The sequence below is a fragment of the Pocillopora damicornis genome, chromosome 2 (genome assembly GCF_964200805.1).
Source record: "Pocillopora damicornis chromosome 2, jaPocDami1.2, whole genome shotgun sequence".
NCBI lineage: Eukaryota > Metazoa > Cnidaria > Anthozoa > Scleractinia > Pocilloporidae > Pocillopora > Pocillopora damicornis.
Genome location: NC_142671.1, coordinates 3374526 through 3395934, shown reverse-complemented (window position 1 = coordinate 3395934; position 21409 = coordinate 3374526). Strand labels below are relative to the sequence as shown.

The 21409-nt window shown below is 37.5% G+C and overlaps 1 protein-coding gene and 1 long non-coding RNA gene across 2 annotated transcripts in view; one reads left to right on the top strand and one right to left on the bottom strand.

Annotated features, from left to right (window-relative positions):
- The window catches only part of LOC113670726 (alpha-mannosidase 2), a gene marked incomplete in the record, with an annotated part of 18307 nt that extends 3277 nt beyond the window's left edge, over positions 1 to 15030 (bottom strand). Inside the window, 22 exon segments of the mRNA XM_089197066.1 lie at positions 569 to 619; positions 1175 to 1297; positions 1794 to 1896; positions 2375 to 2505; positions 2912 to 2998; positions 3296 to 3374; positions 4152 to 4219; positions 4489 to 4606; positions 5092 to 5274; positions 5786 to 5866; positions 6537 to 6606; positions 6838 to 6889; positions 7184 to 7228; positions 7501 to 7633; positions 8329 to 8429; positions 8570 to 8655; positions 9166 to 9339; positions 9646 to 9779; positions 10180 to 10351; positions 11925 to 12069; positions 12571 to 12828; positions 14729 to 15030. Coding sequence (XP_089053192.1) covers positions 569 to 619; positions 1175 to 1297; positions 1794 to 1896; positions 2375 to 2505; positions 2912 to 2998; positions 3296 to 3374; positions 4152 to 4219; positions 4489 to 4606; positions 5092 to 5274; positions 5786 to 5866; positions 6537 to 6606; positions 6838 to 6889; positions 7184 to 7228; positions 7501 to 7633; positions 8329 to 8429; positions 8570 to 8655; positions 9166 to 9339; positions 9646 to 9779; positions 10180 to 10351; positions 11925 to 12069; positions 12571 to 12828; positions 14729 to 14914 — 2580 coding nt within the window.
- A 15-nt stretch (positions 15031 to 15045) lies between these two features.
- LOC149049563 (uncharacterized) lies at positions 15046 to 17622 on the top strand. Its single transcript, XR_016183844.1, has 2 exons — positions 15046 to 15429; positions 15655 to 17622. It is a non-coding gene; the product is annotated as an uncharacterized LOC149049563 (long non-coding RNA).
- The last annotated feature ends 3787 nt before the right edge of the window (positions 17623 to 21409 follow it).

The window sequence follows — 21409 nt, the reverse complement described above, 5'->3', positions numbered from 1 at the left end:
ACTTCTTGCATCTTTCCATGAAAAGCAAAAATGAAATATTTTTATTTTTGTTTCTTTCTTTTGAAAAATTGGACGTAGTCGAAGAACGCGCATACTGAGATACCAAGCCTTGCCTATTTTATCTTTATTTTCACCCACTGCATGCTTGGAATCACGTAAAATCTCTTTTTCCTACCACAATTTTTTAATTCAGTTGAAATTACCCTGTATTTACTCATCTTCAAGGTGTGTACAATGCTTGACTAAAGGGGAAGCACTTTTAAAACTGTTAGGTTAAATGAAGCTTACGAGATAGAAACGGCGGAGCAAAAGAGGGAGGAACATTGGGTCGAGTCAAAAAAAGAGGTAAGATTGGGTCGGGTAGTTCTCTTGACCGCAGTCGTTTGGTCTTGTCGGGCAATTTGTTCTCCATTCCGTGACGAGACCAAACAACAGCCGCGAAATAGACTAAAGACCATAAAATGTGACGTACTGTTTACAAAGCGGTCAAACGTCTGCGCATGTACGAATGTTGTGATGGCTAGAAGGCAGCTGGGTAACGTGCAACCTAATGATATCAATTACTCACCAACTTGCCTTTGCTTACATACACTGTAACCTGCTCTCCAAGGCCATGAGCCTACAAATACACAAGAGAAACGATACACCATTGGAACATAAGTCAAGTACAAATTCACCCGAGGTTGAGCAGTAACAGTTTTAAAAATATTTAAAATTTGGGAATTCTAGCAGAATCCGAAGCTGATTTCTGAAATAGCTTTTATCATTTCTGCACTTCCATGGCCATGCTCCTGAAAACGGTATCTTATTTAACCAAAAACAACAATATGCACTCAAACTCTCCCCAATGAATCCATGTCATAACTTTCAAGTTTAATTTGATAATCACGCTTCCGTTGGGAAAACTATGAGTGCCTTTTCGCTCAAAATAAACTGCAATTTCGTCAATCAAAAATCGCCATTTTCTAAGAGTAGAAAATCAAAAAAGCAAGTCTTTGAAATTAAAATGACGTCACTTGACCATCTTTTCAATCAGTAAATCCAATAATTTCTGATCTAAGTAGGACACCAGAAAATCCTTCCTTTCGGGAAGAATTCACCGATGAGGATGACCTATTTCCTGGCGCAACATACACGTAGGGCTCCTAAACTTGCAGATAATGTCGAGTCAGACCTGAGCAGGCCCGTCAGGGAGAAACAGATACGCTCCACTTTTATCCCTGCTCCCTTGGGTGCCATACGACACAAAATCAATGGCAACATTGGTTACTGATCCGTCTTGCTTGTGTGTAATGCTCTGAAATTTAATTAAACGCAACAAGTAAATAAGATTGGATTTTAGCAGTGGCGCATCTTTTTAGCTGCTCCTAGTCTAATGTTTCATGAGTCGAGTTGGACCAGCATTGGGTTTTGTAAAGGGCAAAAAAACCCCTGAGGACTGGTACGACAAAAAATAACAAACTCGACTCGCATGTGAAGCCAGTGGCCCGTTCCTTGAAAGTACTGAACGTTATCTGTCCCGAAGAGCTTTTTCTTTAGTTTTTATTTACTGTGTTTGCATTCAACTTTCAGATTGCCGCGAAACTAAATTACATAAACAGCGGTGGACGAAACAGAGTGGAGTAGATGGGTAGAAAATGTCTAATTTGAGTTTCTATGTAACTTTGGAACACGACGAATTAAGTGATTATTCAAAGGTTAAAATGTACCTTGGTTTTTGACAAAAATGTAAACAAAATATGAACAGAACTGAACGTAAGACACAAGCAAGCAACTGGAGAAAACTACCTCACCTTCAACAAACCTCGAAGACTATCAAATTCAACTTTAAGATTGTCATTTTCCAAGAAGATGCTTTCTGAACCAGGTTCTCTCACTTGATGCGCAAATTCCTTCCTAAAACAACAATGTAACTAATACGTGATTTAAAGTGCGAATTTCGGTGGAAGAAGCACTTACTGGGTAAAAAAAAAAAAAGGAAGTTGAGGTCACTGTCTACGGTGTTATTTGGCGGGAAAAGGCTATGTAATTGGTAGCCTACTCTGAAGTCTTCTTTCGGCGGGGAAACAATCTTGAGCCCAGGGTCATTTTGGTTCCTTGTCCACGGTATAGTCGCCAAATTATGACATAGCCAATTTTCCACAATACAAAGTTAAGTAAAATGAAATATAAAAACTTAATTTGAGCAATCATGACTTGATCTTTAAATAAGTGCAACAGCCCTCGCCTTTTGCTTTGAAGAAGGGCTAGCGCTCGAAACGTCAGCCTCACTATTAACTCTGTCAGTTGATAAGACCAAATCATCTTATACTTCTCCCCACCGACGCCGCACCACAGTTTATTTAGAAACGTACCCCTTTTGTTCAACCCTCACCTTGGTTTTTCCGGATTTCTGTTTGTGTTATATTCTGTGATACTGGAGTATTCACTCTGTTTTGCTCCGAGGCCTGATGACACAAAGTACGTGGTCACACCCAGAGGGGCAACTTTGGCGACAAACACGAGCTGAAATACACAAAATGGGTGAAATGAATCAACCTGTATTTGCTTTGAGCCATCAATACAATTATCACTGCATGGAAGAGTTGACTCAAGAGAGCTTGGAACCCTACATGGAAAAGTGACTACTTGTAAATCCCTCTCCCCCCTCCATCTCTAATCCGCTCCTAAATCTCCTCCCTTGTCACTCACCTATATTTTGGGTCCTTTTGGAAGGTGCGGGGAAGGCGGGGGAGGAATTTGTGGAACGGCACCTGTTGAATTCAGGGATCACATTGGCCGTGAAAAGTGACTTTTGACCATCAGCTTTTTATCTCGACTATTAAAGACACCGATGCTTTCGCGTGCGCTTTCCCCAAACTGGTGGTAATATTACAAGCAATCAACCTGACTTCATGATAGCACATCTTACTTCGTATTTAGCAGCTGAAATTCTGTCTCTGTGATCCCACCATAAGTTCACCTGACTTGGAACTTCCTTTCCTTGACTGTCACTAACCTGGATAGGGGCAACCAATTCAGAAAGGAATAACTTTTCATCATCAATCGAGAAGTGGACACATGAAATCATTGGCACTGCTTCAAGAGCTTCGCAGGAGGTCTGCAAGGGCTCTAGTGACAGACCCGTCGTTTGCTTACCACCTCGACTCTCGCAGACTTCACGAGAAGCCCGTGAGTTTCCCGTTCAGTGGTGTCAATAAGAGGCTATTCGCGAGCTGTTATGGAATAATTCCGTCAAAACCTGAAAAGTAGAGAGCCTGTGTACTCTTATAAAAACTGAATTCAGTGAACATACCATGGCAGCTGGGTCCGAGATGTGAAGGCTGACTAACTGCTCTCTTTCTGTAGTCAGGGAATTATAAAATACTACAGCCCTATAATAACAAGGTTATGTCTGTAAGACCTGACTATTGCTCGAATAACTGTGAATAGATGAATATCATGTATGTAAACTTCGGATTAATAAATGAATATGAGAGTGATCTTCACAGTAATGAAACTGCTTAAGCAGTAAGGAAAACAAGCCCTGAAAATAAATCGCAAAGGTCATGAGTTAAACTCCCATACAGGCCTGAATATTTTTCAGGCCTCTCTATCACTACTGCTTAAGTAGTGTTCATTGCTGCGAAGATCACTCTCATTTTCAGTTATTCCTCGATTGCTTGTTTTCGTGATAAAAGTCAAGGCGGCTTTCAACGAGTGCTGATCATAGAGTGGTTTTATATCTTTCGGTTGCATATGCTTTGCTTTCCTTCGCTCTCAGATTAGTATGGAAATCTAGTCCTATAATCTAAACCAATCAGATCTCGATCGAAAACAAGCCACTATTCGATCATGCACTCGTGTTTTCCTACTCTCGGGGCAGTTTACATGTCCTTACTTATGTCTTTGTGTTCATATATTGACGCTGAATATGTTGTGGAGGTGTTTCCTTTGGGTTTTCAGTTCAAAATCACAAGGGTAATAAGGGGTGTTGCGCAAAAAACGTGACAATAACCTATTATGAAGAAATAAGTAGCTCTTCGCTATCCACGCTCGTAGTTCTTGCGTCCTTGTGATGTATATATATATTCACTATCATTCGCCTTTTTGATTTGCTTTCATACTATTGAATTTAAAAGTGCTCTTATAATAAGTAACAGTTACCATACCTTGGTGTATTGGACAAAGTTAGCACCTCTTTAGTTGGCATAGAATCTTGAGCTTGTCTGGATTCACCCTGAACAAAGTAATACGAAACGGTTTAACTACAATTTGAGCGAAATTAGATAAAAAGGGCTGGTGGTTGTAGGATGGTTTAGTTACGGGTTGTTCATTGGCTGGCTGCTTGCTTTTATCATTGGTTTCTTCTTATTTTTCCTCAATATTTGTTTTGTCTTCTTCGCTCTTCCATTCGCTTGCTCATTCGATGGTTCGTCGGCTCGCAGCCTTGGAAATTAAAGTAAACTAAGCTAAAAACAACTGCAAAAACAAAAAAACGATACGTACAAACTTAAGGGGCGGTAACACTTTGTCTGGTGTCCTGTACCGTGATTTGTCTGATGTCAACAGAAAGTGGGCAGAGTCCTGTATCACTCGCTGCATGTCATTCAAAGATTGGAGCATCCTAAAGGATATTAAAAAATCTCTAAATTACAACGATGTTAAGACAATATAAGCATACAACTTGACAAAAAAAAGAAATCCGTAACAACCACAATAACTTAAGCTTTCCTCAAGAAAAGAAAGATCCTAGCAGGTGGACTGCAATTTCAGCAATTGCAGAAAAGAGGGCTAAAAAATTTCAGGTTTCGACGGAATTCGAACCCATGCCTCCCAGATAATATTTGGGCGCTACTACTAGACTACGAGCAGAACCTCATTATCAGCGCTTTGGAACGAGCGCATCTTTGCCCACGGAAAATTGCGAGGTTTTTTAGAGCAAAGCGAGTCGGCGAGAGGTCTGCAAGGGGCGTGGGACTTATTTTATAGGTGCCAGAGCCCTGCAACTTCTAACCGACACGTCTCAAGTCTTCTCGCGGGCGGAGAAACGCGCGTGATACAGCGCTATTAAATAATGAGGGCCGCCCGCACGTACGCACATACACACACCTTGTGGCATAATCAAAAACTACAAAGTCCTTTGCTGTTCCAGTGATACCATCATGATGTTGAAATACGCCCAGGTTTCTACGTGCATTAGTGAGAAGACCATAGAGCTGCTCCACAGCAAAGCTGGAACTTCCATGGTGGCGAGCATGGGACTCTGCCACTGAGAATATTATTTCAGCAGCCCTGGAGAAAAAAAATTAGAAAAGAAGAAAAAAGGCAACATGACAGATAAATGTTTAGGTGTCTCAATGACAATGAGATAAATAATTTGGCCAAACGCTGTAGCAAGTGGGAGATGTAGAAGCCTTATGGCATAAGTGTGCCAGTCTCCTGGTCGAGAGATCTTGGCTAAGTAATAGCGTTGTGTTCTTGGAAAGACTCTTAAATCTCATGGAGCTTCTCTCCACTCAGAAGTATAAATAATGGGTCCCGCCCAATTATCAAGGAAGCTTGATGGAATGCGGGGGGGGGGGGGGGGGGGAGAGAGAGGGGGGTAACCTTGCCATGGACTAGCATGCCATCCAGGCGAGAGTAGTAATACTTCTAGTTGCTTCACACTAAGGAAACTGGGATAAACTCCGGCTCAATGGTCCACTAGGCTCGAGAACAGACTTAACCTTTTTTTGCAGCTGCAGCAAAACTGAGCACTATCAAACCTAGGGAACTTCTTAGGATGCAATTTAAAGATACAAACCTGTGTTGTGTTTCCAGCGCCCTGTCCATATTCTTGTAGAATGGTCTGGATGTATAATATCCACTCCAATAGTGATCATCCCTGTGAAAGAGTGAACAAACTTTGAAGAAATAAACCAGATCATAACCGAAATAAAACAACGTTAATCTCACAAAAGACAAATATACAGAACGAAGTTGAGAAAAGAATAAAGGGGTAAGTTTCTAAAGAAACTGTGGTGCTGCGTCGGTGGGAGAGTATAGCAGGTAATTTAGTGTTAACAACTGGGTTGAAAACGTAAATTAGCCACCGTAAAGGGTAAAAAAGCTGACGTTTCGAGCGTTAGCCCTTCGTCAGAGCGATTGACGAAGGGCTAACGCTCGAAACGTCAGCTTTTTACCCTTTACGGTGGCTAATTTACGTTTTCAACCCAGTTGTTAACACTAAATTACCTGAAGTTGAGAAAAGACACTGATTATGGCCGATGTGCTTGATAACAACTAACAAAACACAGACTCTGCTTCAATATTTGAAAAGTGGTTTTGGCAACATAAATAGCTCAGATTATTACATGTTTACAAATATTTTATGTCGTTTGACTCACTGTTAGAGATAGCTTACGTGTAGCCATACCCTCCCCCCCAAGGTAAAACGTTTCACCTTGGGGGAAGGGGGGAGAGAAGGTTCGGCTACACATAGGCTCTGGTAGAGATGACAAATATTCAATATAGAAAATAAAACTACCCACAAGCACAACTCTGGTAAATTTTACCTGTCTGCATAAGTGTAGAAGTCACCACTCAAAGCTGGGAACCCCTTTGGTTGGCCTCCAGGCTCAGTACCTACAAATAATTTCCATCATTTACATTAGAGCAAGGCATACCTGACAGACTTAGCAACACCACATGTAAAATTCAAACAGGAATAGAAGATTACAAAAAAAGTACAGTGGGTGGAAGAGTTAAGAGTTAAATCTTCTTGTGACCTTGGCTGCTTGTGACTTCAAGAACATACAAGAATCATTTACATTCACAATTACCATGAGGTAATGAGAATGTCTGCTGGTTTCATACCTGTGGTTTTCCATAGTGCATTGAAATAGTCACTCAAAGTCCCAAATTGTACCTGAGATCAACAGAAACACATTAGAGCAAGAGTGAAATGACTATGAAAAACACAAATCAACCTAAGGCTAAATCAGTTTTGACTAATTGCATCAAGTAAGCTAAGGAAAACATCTTCAGGAAAAACAAGACAAGTATGAAGCTGAAACAACTACTAACAAAATGCATACATATATTTTATTATCAAGCCAGAGATTTGTCATAAGTTTGTTATTTCAATTACTGGTATGTATTTATTTTTGACTTTGTATTATTGATATCAAATAAGTTCAACCACTAAAATGCAAATAAATACCGTTGCCTTCAGTTCTGGATGAGAATTGATGTGGTCCATAAGTTTCTGTTTGAAGTTGAAAATAGGATAAACAGGTTAGCACCGAATAGCTTGCAAGTTGTACTGGTAAAGAACATGTTTCAAATAGAAAGGGTATTGTGAGCTAATTTTTTTTTTTAACACACTCAGCCGGATTATGACTTTTGAGCATTGTCCATACTTATGTGCCTTTTTTTTATTTAACCAACAGTCAAATGCTTGGGATTTCTGTAGAAAACAGATGGATTTTTCTTTGCGTAGACAGGTGAAACCTCAAAGAAGAGGCACGTCCACTGTACCTGATAGTTGGTATACTGCTCGTGTGTCTCAAATGTTGTCTCATATCGAAAATCATCTCCCAAAGGTACAAACAACACATTGCTTCTGTACAGCTGAGCTTTCTTCTTGTACTGATCTAACAATAATCTGGCTCTGTGAGGTAAAAGTTATCAATAATGATAAGTATATCAAAATACGTAAAGGGCAAGTTATACATTGACACTTGACTAGTAATCTAGGATGCTTCTCGCCATGAATATTATGACAGATACCATGTTTTAAAAACAATTCCACTAATACACACTTAAATAGCATTGCAAAACAGCCTGTGACTGCTCAGAAATTGGAATGAATATTGTGGTCAAGTAATGATAAGAAAAACTCACTACTGCTACTTGAAAACTTGTGTTTTCATTAACTCTGTAATTCCAAGAAAAGGTTAACACATTGCTTCTCTTCTATTAATAATATCCGTACATTATCCAGCAAACAATTAACACGAATACTCAAGGGAGGAGTTGTTATCTTAATCCAACAAAAGATTCTCATCACTAATCTACATGTATAAGGAGATGTGTAGCAGATAGAGGTGAAAATTAACAGTCAGATCTAAGGAGTTAAAGGATTAAGCTACTCTTACTACGACGTCATGAATTGCATTTTCCATGTTTGGAGCTCAATCTTTAACTTTCACAATTGTGACATTTTATATTTTCACTAGCGACTTGAATTACTTCCCTTAAAGTTTGTTCTGACCAACTATTGCTCTTAGTCTTATTTAAAGTTGACACCCCTCAGACAAGTGAAAAGCACTAAATAAAATAAAACAGTCACCAGTAACAATTTACCTTGATGCAACATTGTAATCGTCAATTCTCACAGGTGGAACTCTCCATGGGCAGCTTATACCACCACCTTGCAGACGACGGAAATCAAACTGGCAGCAAATCTAGAATCAAAGTAAGCAAAACTGTAATCTGTTGCAAAGAGACCTACTTTTAAGTAGGTTATCTTGGTAACAGATTACAGATTCTTTAAAAAGAAACTGGCATCACAGATCAACATCAGTTACTAAGTCATAATGTATACCTTTGGATCTGGACCACAAGTGTGAGGAACATCATAACTGTAAAATGGCATCATGTGGCAAAACATGTCAGTTGATGATCCATGATCTGAAATTCATAATTACTGGCATTATATTTTCAAAATGAATTTCTTTAGTTAATAGTCTCTAACATCAGTGTACATATTTTCTATACTGTTCTAAAGCTACACATTTCCTATGGTACAGACAAGGAGAATTTTTTATTATTCAAGAGCTCCTTTAGTTGGTGATCATTTCAATCTTTGATTCTCAGGACCTCTATCATTAATTCAGTGGTAATACTGTATGGAGAAATTAGCTGCTAGTCACTCTTGGGGATTAAAGGACCAATAAAATGTAGACATTAGGCCAACAGCATCTAAATGTACTGTTGTCAAGACATTGGAAGGTTTCTGACAACTTAAATGGAACATCAGTTTTCTGTTTGAATCCATTCAGTCTTCAAAAAAATGGTGGACTAAGCACTTTTAGGGCAAGTGCTTAGGTGAGACGATCCCTATGAAGGTTATAAACTGTTCTTCGGTCTGCTATGTTTTTGGTTTGTCATAATAAGTGATTATTTGGACCTATGACTTACCCCAGTTCTGTCGCCACATAAACTCAAGATTTTTCTCCTTGCCAAGATGCTTTTTCACCTGATAATGCGTCCTCTGAATCAACATAGAATGGAAACCCATGCGTCTCAAAAGATAAGCCATTGTGGGTGTGTGTCCAAAGGGATCAATGGCCCAGCCAGACATCGGCTTGATTCCTTGTAACAAATTAATAATAACTTCAAAATAATTCATTTCATCCAAAAAAAAAAAACACAACTACAGTTTTGGTCAGCTGGTGACCATTTTTATGAATTTTTGGCTGCCAAACCATGACTTTGAAAATATGTTAAACTTCCAGGAGCACTGCTAAACAATACGTTTGAACAACTACAGAGCTACAGACACAAAGAGGCATTTTTGACTAAAATACTGTTTCTTTTTCCATATTTTGGGATTGTTACATATCCTTTTTTTGGGATCATATTGCATCCTTAAAAACAAATTCATATTCATCTCTTCACCTGAACCAAGATTTTTTTCAATCCACTGATGCCCCTCAATCATCTGATCCAGCATGGCATAATAATGAGTGTTTGCCTCATCATTCATCACCCATCCTCCTGTTACAATCTCCAACTGGCCATTAGTTAACTGTCTGCAAAATAAGCCAACCAATAGTAATTTCAGTTTACCTTCATGTACCTTGTACATTCATAAATAACAGCATTCACTGCTCACTAAGAAGGGTCCACAATTAGGTTCTTGGGGCAACAGTTACAGGATAAGGTTACAGAATGATAAGGCTTAAATTTCAGGGCCAGGATTTGGGAAATATCTAATGTTTTCCAAGATCCAGAAAGTTCAGGGAAAAAATTTACCAAGAAATTCAAGACTTCATGGTTAGCTACACTAAATACAATTAGAAGTAGAAAACAAATGACCTAGAGCAAACTTCTTCAAATACAGCATCAATTAACATTTGACATATTTCATGAACATACATATTATGTAGTACACTACAAACACAAAATGATTTGATACAAAATACTTCTCACTCTAAAGCAAGTTTTTTCCTTTTCTCATCTGCTTCCTTCCACCACATTGACAAATATGACATCTCTGCCCAAATAAACTTGCGCTTTTTATCTACTGCAAGTGCATCAACAACATTATCAAGAATATGTCGGGTTTGCTGTGTGTAGTACTGATCTAAAGTCTTGATCCAGCCTGTTAAAAAGAAGCAAACACTCATCAAGATTCTAAATTCATAACATGTAACCAGGCAGCTATGTGATTGTACAGTGTCATCATCATCATCACATTTTTATTTGCCTTATTTACACAATACAAAAAAATTTATTTACAGTGGTTATAGCTAGAAGGCCAGGAGACCCAGGAAGCCACCGGGCTTATGAGAGAGCCACCTCACTTACATTAATAAATAAAGTAAAGAAAAAGTGCTGCAAATGTGCGGCTAGGCCAATTCAAGGATTATTTAAGTAAAAACTCTTGCATTTTTGTCTTAAAACTAAGAAGGTTTGACGAACGAGTGACTGAAACAGGAAGAGAGTTCCAAATTTTAGGACCTTGGTAAAGAATTGTAAATTGCTTGAGATTTGTGCGGCACAAATGTGTTCGATAATTACTGGCTGTTCTGGTACCATAGTTGTGAATTTGGCTATTCGTTACAAAAAGATTGAGAAGCAAAGGAGGCAATAAGTTATTTCTATAATAAAACATGAATTTGGCGATTTCAAAAGTATTGACTTGGAAAATATCTAAAATTCCTAGTTTGGAGAATAAAGGAGCGGAATGGGCTTGATAGTCTGAGTTGGTGATAGCCCACACAGCTCGCTTTTGCAAGTAATAAATTCTATTTAAGTTAGATACGTATGTGGACGACCAGGCACAGTTACAATAGACGATATAAGGATAAATTAAGGTGTAGTACAAAGTGAGCTTGGTTGTAGAGGATAGGAAAAAGCGAGACCTGAATATAATACCTATTGATTTAGTGATTTGTTTACATACATAGCTGATATGGTGTTTCCAAGTGAGATGATCATCAATATAGACCCCAAGGAATTTAGTTATGTTAGATTGTTGTAGGGGTTTACCTCCAAAGGAGAGAGAAAAGCTGGAGTTAAATTTCTTCTGTCTGGGTTTAAAAATTACGTATTTAGTTTTCCTTATATTAACTGAGAGCTTATTGCATTTTAGCCAGACATCAATATTTTGGAGTTCATCATTAAGTATGGATTCTAAGCAATTTGGGTTTGAGTGAGAATAAAAGATACTGGTGTCATCAGTGAAAAGCAGAGGGTCTGTTAATTCAGAGGCATTAGGGAGGTCATTTATGTATAGAATGAACAATAGAGGGCCTAAAATCGAACCTTGAGGGACACCGCACTTGATAGTTTGCATAGTGTAAGTAAACTATGAACAGAAGGGGAAGTGGTAAAGCCTTGGTACATTAGTGCTTTCAGGTGTAGATGTACCAGGATTTTAATATTGTCATGAAGATTTATAGCCTTCAGTTGATGATAGTAATGACACTATCAATGATTTCAAACTAGCTTGATTTGTAATTTTTTTTTTTAAGAATTGACAATCATGATAATTTGTCTGAAGCATTAGGGAAAACCCAACATAATCTCTCTAAAACTATCCAGTACATTTACTGAGAGACAATCAGCTTTTGAGCACTTGTAGGAGTCAATTGTGTAAAAATACAACAAAAAAGTAACAAATAAACATAAAATATTACCAACAACTATGCCAAAACATTCAAAAAGTGTACCTGGATCATTATGTGAGTGAGGTACAACAAACACATTTAAAGGCTCCTTGTCAAATGCTGTGTCATCATATTGCACATTCCAACCTTGCTTCCATGCACCACCATCAATGTTATCAAATGGCATCACATCAAACATGTCTAACATCTGCATCAAAACAAAATGTTTCAACTTAATATTCTAACTGAAGATTGCTAGGACATGTGTTCTTTTATTCTCAACATGTGTGGAAAAATTCCATGCTACATGTCTGCAGTCAGCATATGAACATGTGCAATAAGTGTTAAGGTGGCTCTGTATGAGAATTTCTACTGTTGAAGTGTTTGAAGCAAGTACAAAGGGAACAAGTAGTAAATTTTACATTAAGGTAAAGGTAGTTGACTAAAGCAGTGGTCTATTATCTCAAGATCAACAGTTTATACCAGAAATCTCAAATGACTGTGAGAAATAATAGTTTCAGCATGAGAGCATAAGATTGAATTCATTTGTGTGAGTCTAGAGCACAATGCATGAGACTTACTAACAGCTCTGCAATTGGTAAACAAATTTAACTTGAACATCATTTGACTTCTCTTTGCATAGGAAACAATACAATACTATTATTACAACAAACATGATGAAAGGTACATCTAATTCTGTTCACACCACCTTCACATTGGCTGATTTTCCTGATGCTGAACCAGAGAATATACAGCCGTCATCCATGTCACTGGCAGGCGCTGCAGGTCTTCTTACTGGTGCCAAATCCTGTGTCTTGTCAGTAGGTGGTTCTCGACCATTAAATCTCAATTGATCAACAGCATTCTGCAAACCACCAATTATTTTACCAGATCTCAATAAGTCTACTTGCAGTTTATTCAAATCTTTCTCCAGAAAATCCAAAGGTTCTTTTATTTGCTTTGTAACCTGAAGAACATATTATTTTCATTTTAATTGTTTATGTAAAAAGACTAGTAAATCTTGAATTCGCTGGAATAACTGAATCTACATCTGGGCATACATATGAATCACAAGCCAAAACAACTTGGTGTAAACTGCAGGGAACTGAGTTATAAGTGTGACCACTGTGAGCAATGGCTACAAGTAAACTGCTGAACTGTCCCAGCAGCATGGTCCTGCATTCAAACAACCCAGAAAGAATGACTTAGCTCTATCACTCTAAAGATCTCATTAAGTGATTCTCCTTCTCCTTTGCTATAAAAAATTTCCCCCAAATATTGATTTCACAAAATGGGGCATTTTGATAGCAGCAGAAGTAATCTTGTAAACAAACTCAAGACAATTTCATGTGTATCTAACATATCGAGATTGTCCCATAAGTTCTTTACAAGTCTGAGAAAGTTAAACTATGGGATGATATCAATTGATAATGACTGTGTTAAATGATTCATAGAGCTTATATGGTCATTTTGAACTTAAATCATTTCATTTTTGAAACATTTCAATCTTATTCTACTAAAACTCCAAAAATTTTATTTTCCAGCCCTTATTTAACTGGCCATCAACTCCCAGAAGTGATTAACATGTAACTTCTCCATATAACATCAAAGCATTATCTAGCAAAAAAGTAATGAGAACACTCAAACTTATGACTTTAAGGTTGTTATCTTGATCTAATGCCAAATTCTCCTTGCTAATTTACCAAGAAATGTGTAAGAACTAGAGGGGAGAAAAAACAATCAGATCTTAGGAGTTAAAGGATTAATAGGAGAGACTTTGCTTGCAGAATTGTCCGATACAAATGTTTCTCTTTATTTCAGAATCACTCCAGTTGTTTCACTTGTGAGTTGGAAATATTATTGTATTCAGTCAATATTATTGTATTCAGTCAATTTAGTTGCAATAACAATGTCTTAGAATTCAAATTTCCAATAATGTCAATTAATGGTGTCTAAAGTACCCCTTGATTTTAGTGGAATATTTAAATTTCAAAGTTGGACTCTATCACTTTATCCTTTTGACATCAACTCAACTGAAAACAATTTGTGCAAAACACCTCCTCTAATTCAATAAAAGTGTTTATGTTAATTAGAGCAGGTACAGTCTTATAGACTTACATTCAAGAGTTTTTGCCATAAAATGATGGAAAAGATGGAGTAAAAAATTCAGGTGGGATTAAACAATACATCAGTTCTCTTCAGAACAAATGAACTATCCTCAATGACGAAAAAAAAATTACATCACATGAAAATGAATTTGAGGTAAATAAAACCTAATTTAAAGCAAGTATTTCTCGAAAGCTGAAAAATATATGGCACTAAAGCCTATCAAAGCTTGAATTTATAATATTTAAAAGCCATCTGTTCACATGTCGACATTTAAAAAGGTCCTGGTTTGCTAATTAACTAAACTATGTTAATGCATCTTAAACACCTGTAAGAAGCTTGGAATAACAAGAAAGTCTCTAGTGCAGTTTCCGCTCAATTTGCATAGGTCCTTAGGATGATAATTGCACACGTGGATAAACAGATCGGCAAGGTATAAGCACCTCTGAAGGCTTCATCAAATTAAAACAAGAAACGTTTGAAAACCGCATGAAAATTTAGCTTGTCGCATCGCCCAGAGACGATTGAGAAAGACTAACAAAAGCACTTACTACATGCTAGGCAACAGATGGAATTCGGGGGTTTCTCCAGACGGAAAATTGTTGAATCAGTAAATACCTTACACAGGATGTTAACGGTTATAAAGTAACTCTGAAGGTAAATAACGCCAGGTACTTGTGGAAATATTATAATCATTTTCCTTCTTAAATTTGTGAAGTCAATGAATGTTTGCTACAGCACAAACCCTCAAGCTAAGTTACCTCATTTTTGAAAATTTCGTGTGAACTTGGCAGTCTTCCTAGTTGATCCACCACCATATACATAGAAATGAAAAAGACACAGAACATAGCCCCGCCGAGTAAGACAATCCATTTTTTCATTGTCCACGAAATCCTCCCAAAACCCTTTTCACTAACCACAACAACGATGTGACTTCCAGACAACATGATCTCGAGACCGAAATTACGATTATCGTTATTTCTAAATTGGCACCAAATTTATGGATATAGTAATTTCGTGGCACTCTTTACCAATGCTCTTTACACGTGTTAAATAAAGAGAAGGACTCGGTTCCACTGTCTTGCAACATTCAAGATGGCGGAGGAAAGGGGTAAATGTGCGTTCAGTTGTGATCAGCATGATCTCGACACCAAAATAACGATTACCGTTATTTCTAAATTGGCCCTGAAATAACGAATATCATAATTTCAGTGCATGTCTGAGACCTTCGGGCTCGAAGCTTGGGCACTAGTATTCAGGGAAAGATAAAATGGCGGCTTACGGCGGCGAAGGAAATCTCAGTAGTTTAATATTTTAGCGTGAAAGGGCTTGGGTGTTGTGATCTGGTTCTCAAGTAAAAATAAAATCACGGTCTGCAATGGCCCTACCACCTTTTGAACAACAAGAAAACATTGAAACGGTGGTAAAAAGCAGCAAGTTTCGAAGTCTAAACGAAAGATGGGTAAGCTGAGTTTCAGTCAAATATCATGACATTTGGGATGTAATTTCGATACCGAATAAATAGTTCTACATGGTTATACACGCATTGGATTCTGTTGTGTTCACGTGAAGGCCATTTCAGCCATTCCTGCCACTTGTAAGTGGTAGGAAATAAAAGATATGTATAGTTGTTTCGTATTGAAGCCCTGTGAAATCACAAATTTGATTTATTTCTTCTTTGTTTTAGGTGGTCATTATCCATTACTTTTGGAAGTCGATGCTGATGAGAGAGAAAAAATGTTTATGATTATTTCTTCTCTCGAACATTTTACTATTTAGGTACCAAATAATCTTGATACTGAAGACCATTGCATCCTATTATGAAAAATGTACCCCTGATTGCTTTGTCAACATGTATGATGTAATATACCTTGAGATTTGTGGGATTTTCACATGTAAACTAGAAATACCTGTAGAGGATAATGATGTATTTAATGCAAAGTGTTTTGGTACAAAGTCTGCTTTGCTGCAATCTACCTGAAGGTGCTTTTTATATGCTAGTAACACTTGCACAGCCCAGTCAAAATGTTCTTTAGTAGTAGTCAAGCTGGCTGTTGTAATTATAGGCAGCAGAGGCCAAACCTTATCCTGAAAAGCAGTCTGAAAGGTGTGAAGTCAGTGGAAGATACTTCATTGTAGGTGGCCAAATTGCAGGCTGTCAGCCCATTTTGAGTGAGTAGTTAAACTCAAGATCGGCTATTTTAACTAATTTTATTGAGAGCCAAATCCTGCAAGGCTTATATTCTGTATTAATTTGAAGTGTTACTTTTATGTTTCTTATTTTGCAGTAAATGGGCTTGTTGTGGCCATTTTTCTCTCAAACATTTTTTTCAGCTTAGTCAAAACGTTTTTTAGAAGTAGGCAAGCTGGCTATAGTAACAGAAGGTAGAGACCAAACCTTGTCCAGACTAGACGCCTAACAAAATGTTCTGTGTGGGAAGCCAAATCCCTGGTTACCGGCACATTTTGACTAGGCTATTTGTTATTTAGCTACTCTTATTATTAAAGATTATTGCATTCCTTTTTAATAATTTGCTGCCAATTGTATGCTGTATATAGCTTATGATTTGTGTGATTTTCAAGAGTAAATTAGAAATACCTGAAGATGGTAATGATGTACTAGATAACGTACTTGATGCAAAGCAATTTTGGCACAAAGTGTATGCCTTGTCCTCAGGTGATTTTAACATGCTAATAAGATTCGTTATTCAAATAATATACATCAGCTGGAATGGGAATATTGAAAGAAAAATAATAATATTTAACCATAACAAGTTTTGGTTTTATGTCCAAATTAAGCACTTAGTTGAAGATCACTGCACTGATCAGGCCCCGAAGGCCAAAAAAGTGCTGTCTGCTGTTAGTTTAATTTTTGTCATTTCTATTGATTTATTTTATTTATCAATGTTTCTTTGAGTTATAATTCATTGACCTCTTTCAATAGTGCAGGTTCGCTCGTGTAACCTAATCCCACATGTATGTATGTACAATCTCAGTTGAAATTTTGAGTGGCAGGCAAGCTGGCAATAGTAATAGGCAGCAGAGGCCAAATCTTGTCCTGAATAGAAGTCTGACATGTGTGAAATTGGCAGCTATTTCATTGTAGGTGGCCAAATTGTTGGCTGCAGCACATTTTGACCTGGCTGATTGTGTGTGTGTGTTATGTATGTGTTCTTCTTTTTAGGTGTTAAACAGGTCAAAGTACCGAAAAAAACCTCTGTGATAACTTGGTAGTCTAAGATGTAAAAATTTTTAATAATAAGGTAAAGCTTGATCATTCTTAAGAGTTTGCATCTGTTCTAAAAGTTTTGGGGAGAGTTAGGGGAGCATTATTTATACAAATGTATTTAAAAAGTAACAAAAAAATAAAAAGAACTAGGGCAAAATCCCAATTTGCTTTAAAAGTTTATTTTATTAAGAGCATAATTCTGGATATAGCTTGGGATTTGTGTGATTTTCACAAATTGTTAGGTTGTTATGTAAACTTAATTTACAAGAACCTTGTTAGTTTTCAGCTTCAAGAACAAGTACATAATTGCAGGAAAAGCTTGAAGCTTGAAAAATTGACTGATGAAACTGGAACAGATGTCATGAGATTTGTACAATAGGTTGGCCTGGGAGGGACCAAGAATTAAAGAATTCATTGATTCTCTTACACCTTTTGTCTGCATAGTGTGCTTCTGTAGAGCTTAGTTATTGCTGTAGAAAACGTTTTTGGAGGGCCCTTGAGATCACTCACTTTTGGGCTAGTTGCCCCTAGGGAAGAGGATATCTGTACTTATTATCTCCCTTGGGGGGGGGGGGTGAAGGGTTAAAGACTGATTCTTCTCCAGTAGCCACAAGTACCCCTGCATATGGAAATTTTGAACACTATTAAAGGGCTAGTACCCTCATTTCATACTTGAATTTCTAATTTAGTGTAAGTTATGACAAATAATGAATGTAAATTCATCTTGGTTGTACAGGTTATATCCAGCAGTCCTTAAAAAAAAATAAAAAGGTATTTTTCTGAATTAAAAAAAAAGTGTTCTTGCTTCAAAGTAAGTGCATGATATGTCATTCAATTAATGCTCTAGCAGAGTTTTTGTTTGAAATGCCAAAATCAACTTCATGAGTAAGGACAAAAAAAAAAGGCAATAAGCAAATGTTCCTCTGTATCCTTTATGTCAATTTCGGCTGAAAAACAGGTTTTTTTCCTTTTGCAAAAATTAGCTTATTTCACGACCAAAAACGATGCAAACAAGCTGAAACGTTATGTTTTCAGCAAAACAGCGATAGAATCTGCGAAAAAACAATGGAGACAAGCTAACACACAGTGTTCTCAGTAAAATTTGGGCAAACAAAACCTTAAAAACCAAAAAAAAAACAATTGCGCTGACTTGCCCATTTTTTGCCAAGATAACTGCCAAAACACTGAAAACTAGCTTGAAACTACATGTTTTTCACAAGATCGCGACGAAATCTGTCTAAAAACTCCAAAATACGGCAGAAATGTACGATTTTTGCAAAATTTTTCGCTAAAGTTGACAAAAACACTAAATTCGACTGAAAAACACGTTTGTTTTTTTTTGCAAAAATAAGCTTATTTCAGTTTTAAAAACGCTGCAAAAAATGTTCTCAGCAAAATAGTTTAAGAGTCTGTGGGAAAACACAAAAACCAAGCTTAAACCAAGTGTAAATTGATAAAAAGGCCCGAATTGCGCATTTTGGCAGTTATTTTGGCAAAAAATGGTATATTTTGATTTCAAGCAAACTTTCAAGTAGTTGTTAAAGTTTAGAGCCAAACACAATACCAAAAAAAAATTGGATGTTTTCAGAAAAAATTGTGACCCTCAGCCTAATCATAATCCCACCCTACCCAAGCCCTAACTCTAGCTGCGAGCTATCCTAACCCTAACCCTAACCCCGGGTTAGGGTTAGGGCTCGGGTTAAGAACGGAACTTTTCACTCCAGTCAAAATGATGCAACTGGTTAACATGGTCCAACCAGCCAAAACAAGATAAAATGGTTTAAACGGTGAAAAGATTTTAATTACGTGACATGGTCCAATCGGAAGAAACGATCTCACTTAGTAAAATGGTGCGACTGGTTAACATGATCCAACTTGATAAAATGATGCCAATATCTAAAATGGACAAACTGGTTTAAATAATCCAACCAGTTGAAATGGTCTAACTGGATAATGCATGTGTAACCAGTGAAATTGGTTCAAATAATTCAGGTAAGGATGGTAACATTAGTTAAAAAGATCCAGCATATTACAGTGGTTCAACTGGCAAAAATAATCATCCAACTACTAAAAGTTATTAAACCCCAATCAAAATTAATCCAACCGCTTCAAATAATCTAACTGGTCAAAATTCTTCAGGTGGTTATTTAAGTGAAAAAGGTGACAAAACCTTCTTAAAAATATTTTTGAAGAGGCTTACACCCTTACCCTAAACACTAACCCTGCCCCCAAACCCTAACCCCAAACCTTCACCCTAGCCCTAACCTCAACCGCAGACCCTCTAACCCAAACACTAAGCCTAAACCCTAACCCTAACCCTAGCCCCACACCATAACCCTAAAACCTAACCCTAAACCCTAAACCCTAACCTATAGCCCTTAACCTAGACCTAACCCTAACCCTAACCCTAACCCTAACCCTAACCCCAACCTTCTCTATCTATCCTGTAAGTGTACCAGTCGGCCTATCGTTTGTTTTTCAGTAAACTTTCAAGTAGTTACTGAAATTTACAAACACAATACCAAAAACCCTGCAATTGAATGCTTGTAGAAAAATATTAACGCCAACCCTAAGCATAGCCTCATCCTAGCCTTAACCCTAATTCTAACACTAAACCCCGCTAACTCTAAGCATAATTTTACCCTAGCCCTAACCCTGATTGTAACACTAAACCCCTCTGACCCGAAGCAACCCAAACCCTAATCCTAACCAGGTAATGGGCTCCTGCCCTAACCCTATCCTCAACCCTGACTTAAACCCTTTACCATAGCTTAGGATTGGTTTGGGGTTTGGGTTAGGTTTAGGATAGCACAGAGTTAGAGTGAGCACAGGACGAAATAGCATGATTCCGTAATTCGGAAAAATGAAACTCTATGTTTCCACATCATTCACTTCTTCCTTGGACCTGTTATGTTTCCGTTATGATTCCTGAACGGAAATATGACGACACGTTTCCGTTGCATTTCTGTCAACGGAATATTATCATCGCCTGTTTCCGTTACGTTTCCTTGTACGGATTCAAACTTTTACCGTCAAGTAAAACATATATTTATAAAGTGCTGTACAGTTCTTACACCACGTTACCATGAAGACGTGATCGTTCGAGGACAACAAAGGCAAATTGAAGTGCATTAGGTGTGTACTTTCGTAGGAATCATAAGAAGTCCTAGAAGCTTCGATGTTTTACACTGAGCTATGTGCATGTTAATTTTGGAACTGTTTCGAAACCTTACAAAATTGAATCTTTTAAACTTACGCTGTGCTTAGATTTTTAAGCAGCTGGATCATTTGAGCCAGTTTAGTCACTCAAACCAGCAATACAATACCAGGCTAACTGGATAGTTTTAGGGTTAGGGTTAGGATTTTCAAGTAGGCACACGCAGTTGTGTGGATATTGTGGTACATGGAGTTTAGTAGAGTGTAGATTTTTGCAGTATTTGCCAGTGTTGACATATTTATAAAATTATGGTTCCAAAGTGCGTGTCACTGTTGAGAACCCAAGAAAATCATGAGAAAGTCGCCGATGGATTAGCCATAAAAATAAGCCCAACTCTGAGTCAATGCCAAACCACAAGAAAGTTGTGAAACTCGCGCCAATGTAAAAAAAAAAAAAACAACTGAGGTTCGAAGTATGGGTCGCTAACATCCTATGAAAATCATGGGAAAGTCGAGGAGATTGGTCATGGTACCAACCAATGCCACTTTCCCATGAAAATCAAGAAACCTGTGGTAACTAGCCAACATATGCTAGAATGACAATCTTTAATGAAATTCATATCTAATAAGGATGTGTGAAATGGCCAATATCGCTCTTGGCCGAGATACTGGTTTGCCGTGTTTCGGCAGTTATTTTGGCGAATATGGTTAAAACCAAATCTGTGTAAAAACAGTAAAATCAACGAGTTATTGAGGTTCGTCAACATAGGGAGGGTCCTCTTAGTCTAGAGAAAAACTTCTGCCCACGGCTAAAGGCGTTAAATTAATAAATTGATATATCTGGGCGGCATATCAAACAGCAACACTAAACTTCTCCTTTCTCACAGCTTTTTCCCCTTTAACATCTTTGTTCATTCCATTTTTTTTAAAGTAAAAACTCGTTTTGGAGGCATAAAGGTCCCTAAAGCAACGTTTCAAGATTTTATGGCGATCTTGTGAAAAACATGTAGTTCCAGCTAGTTTAGAGGGTTTTGGCAGCTATTTACACAAAAAGTGG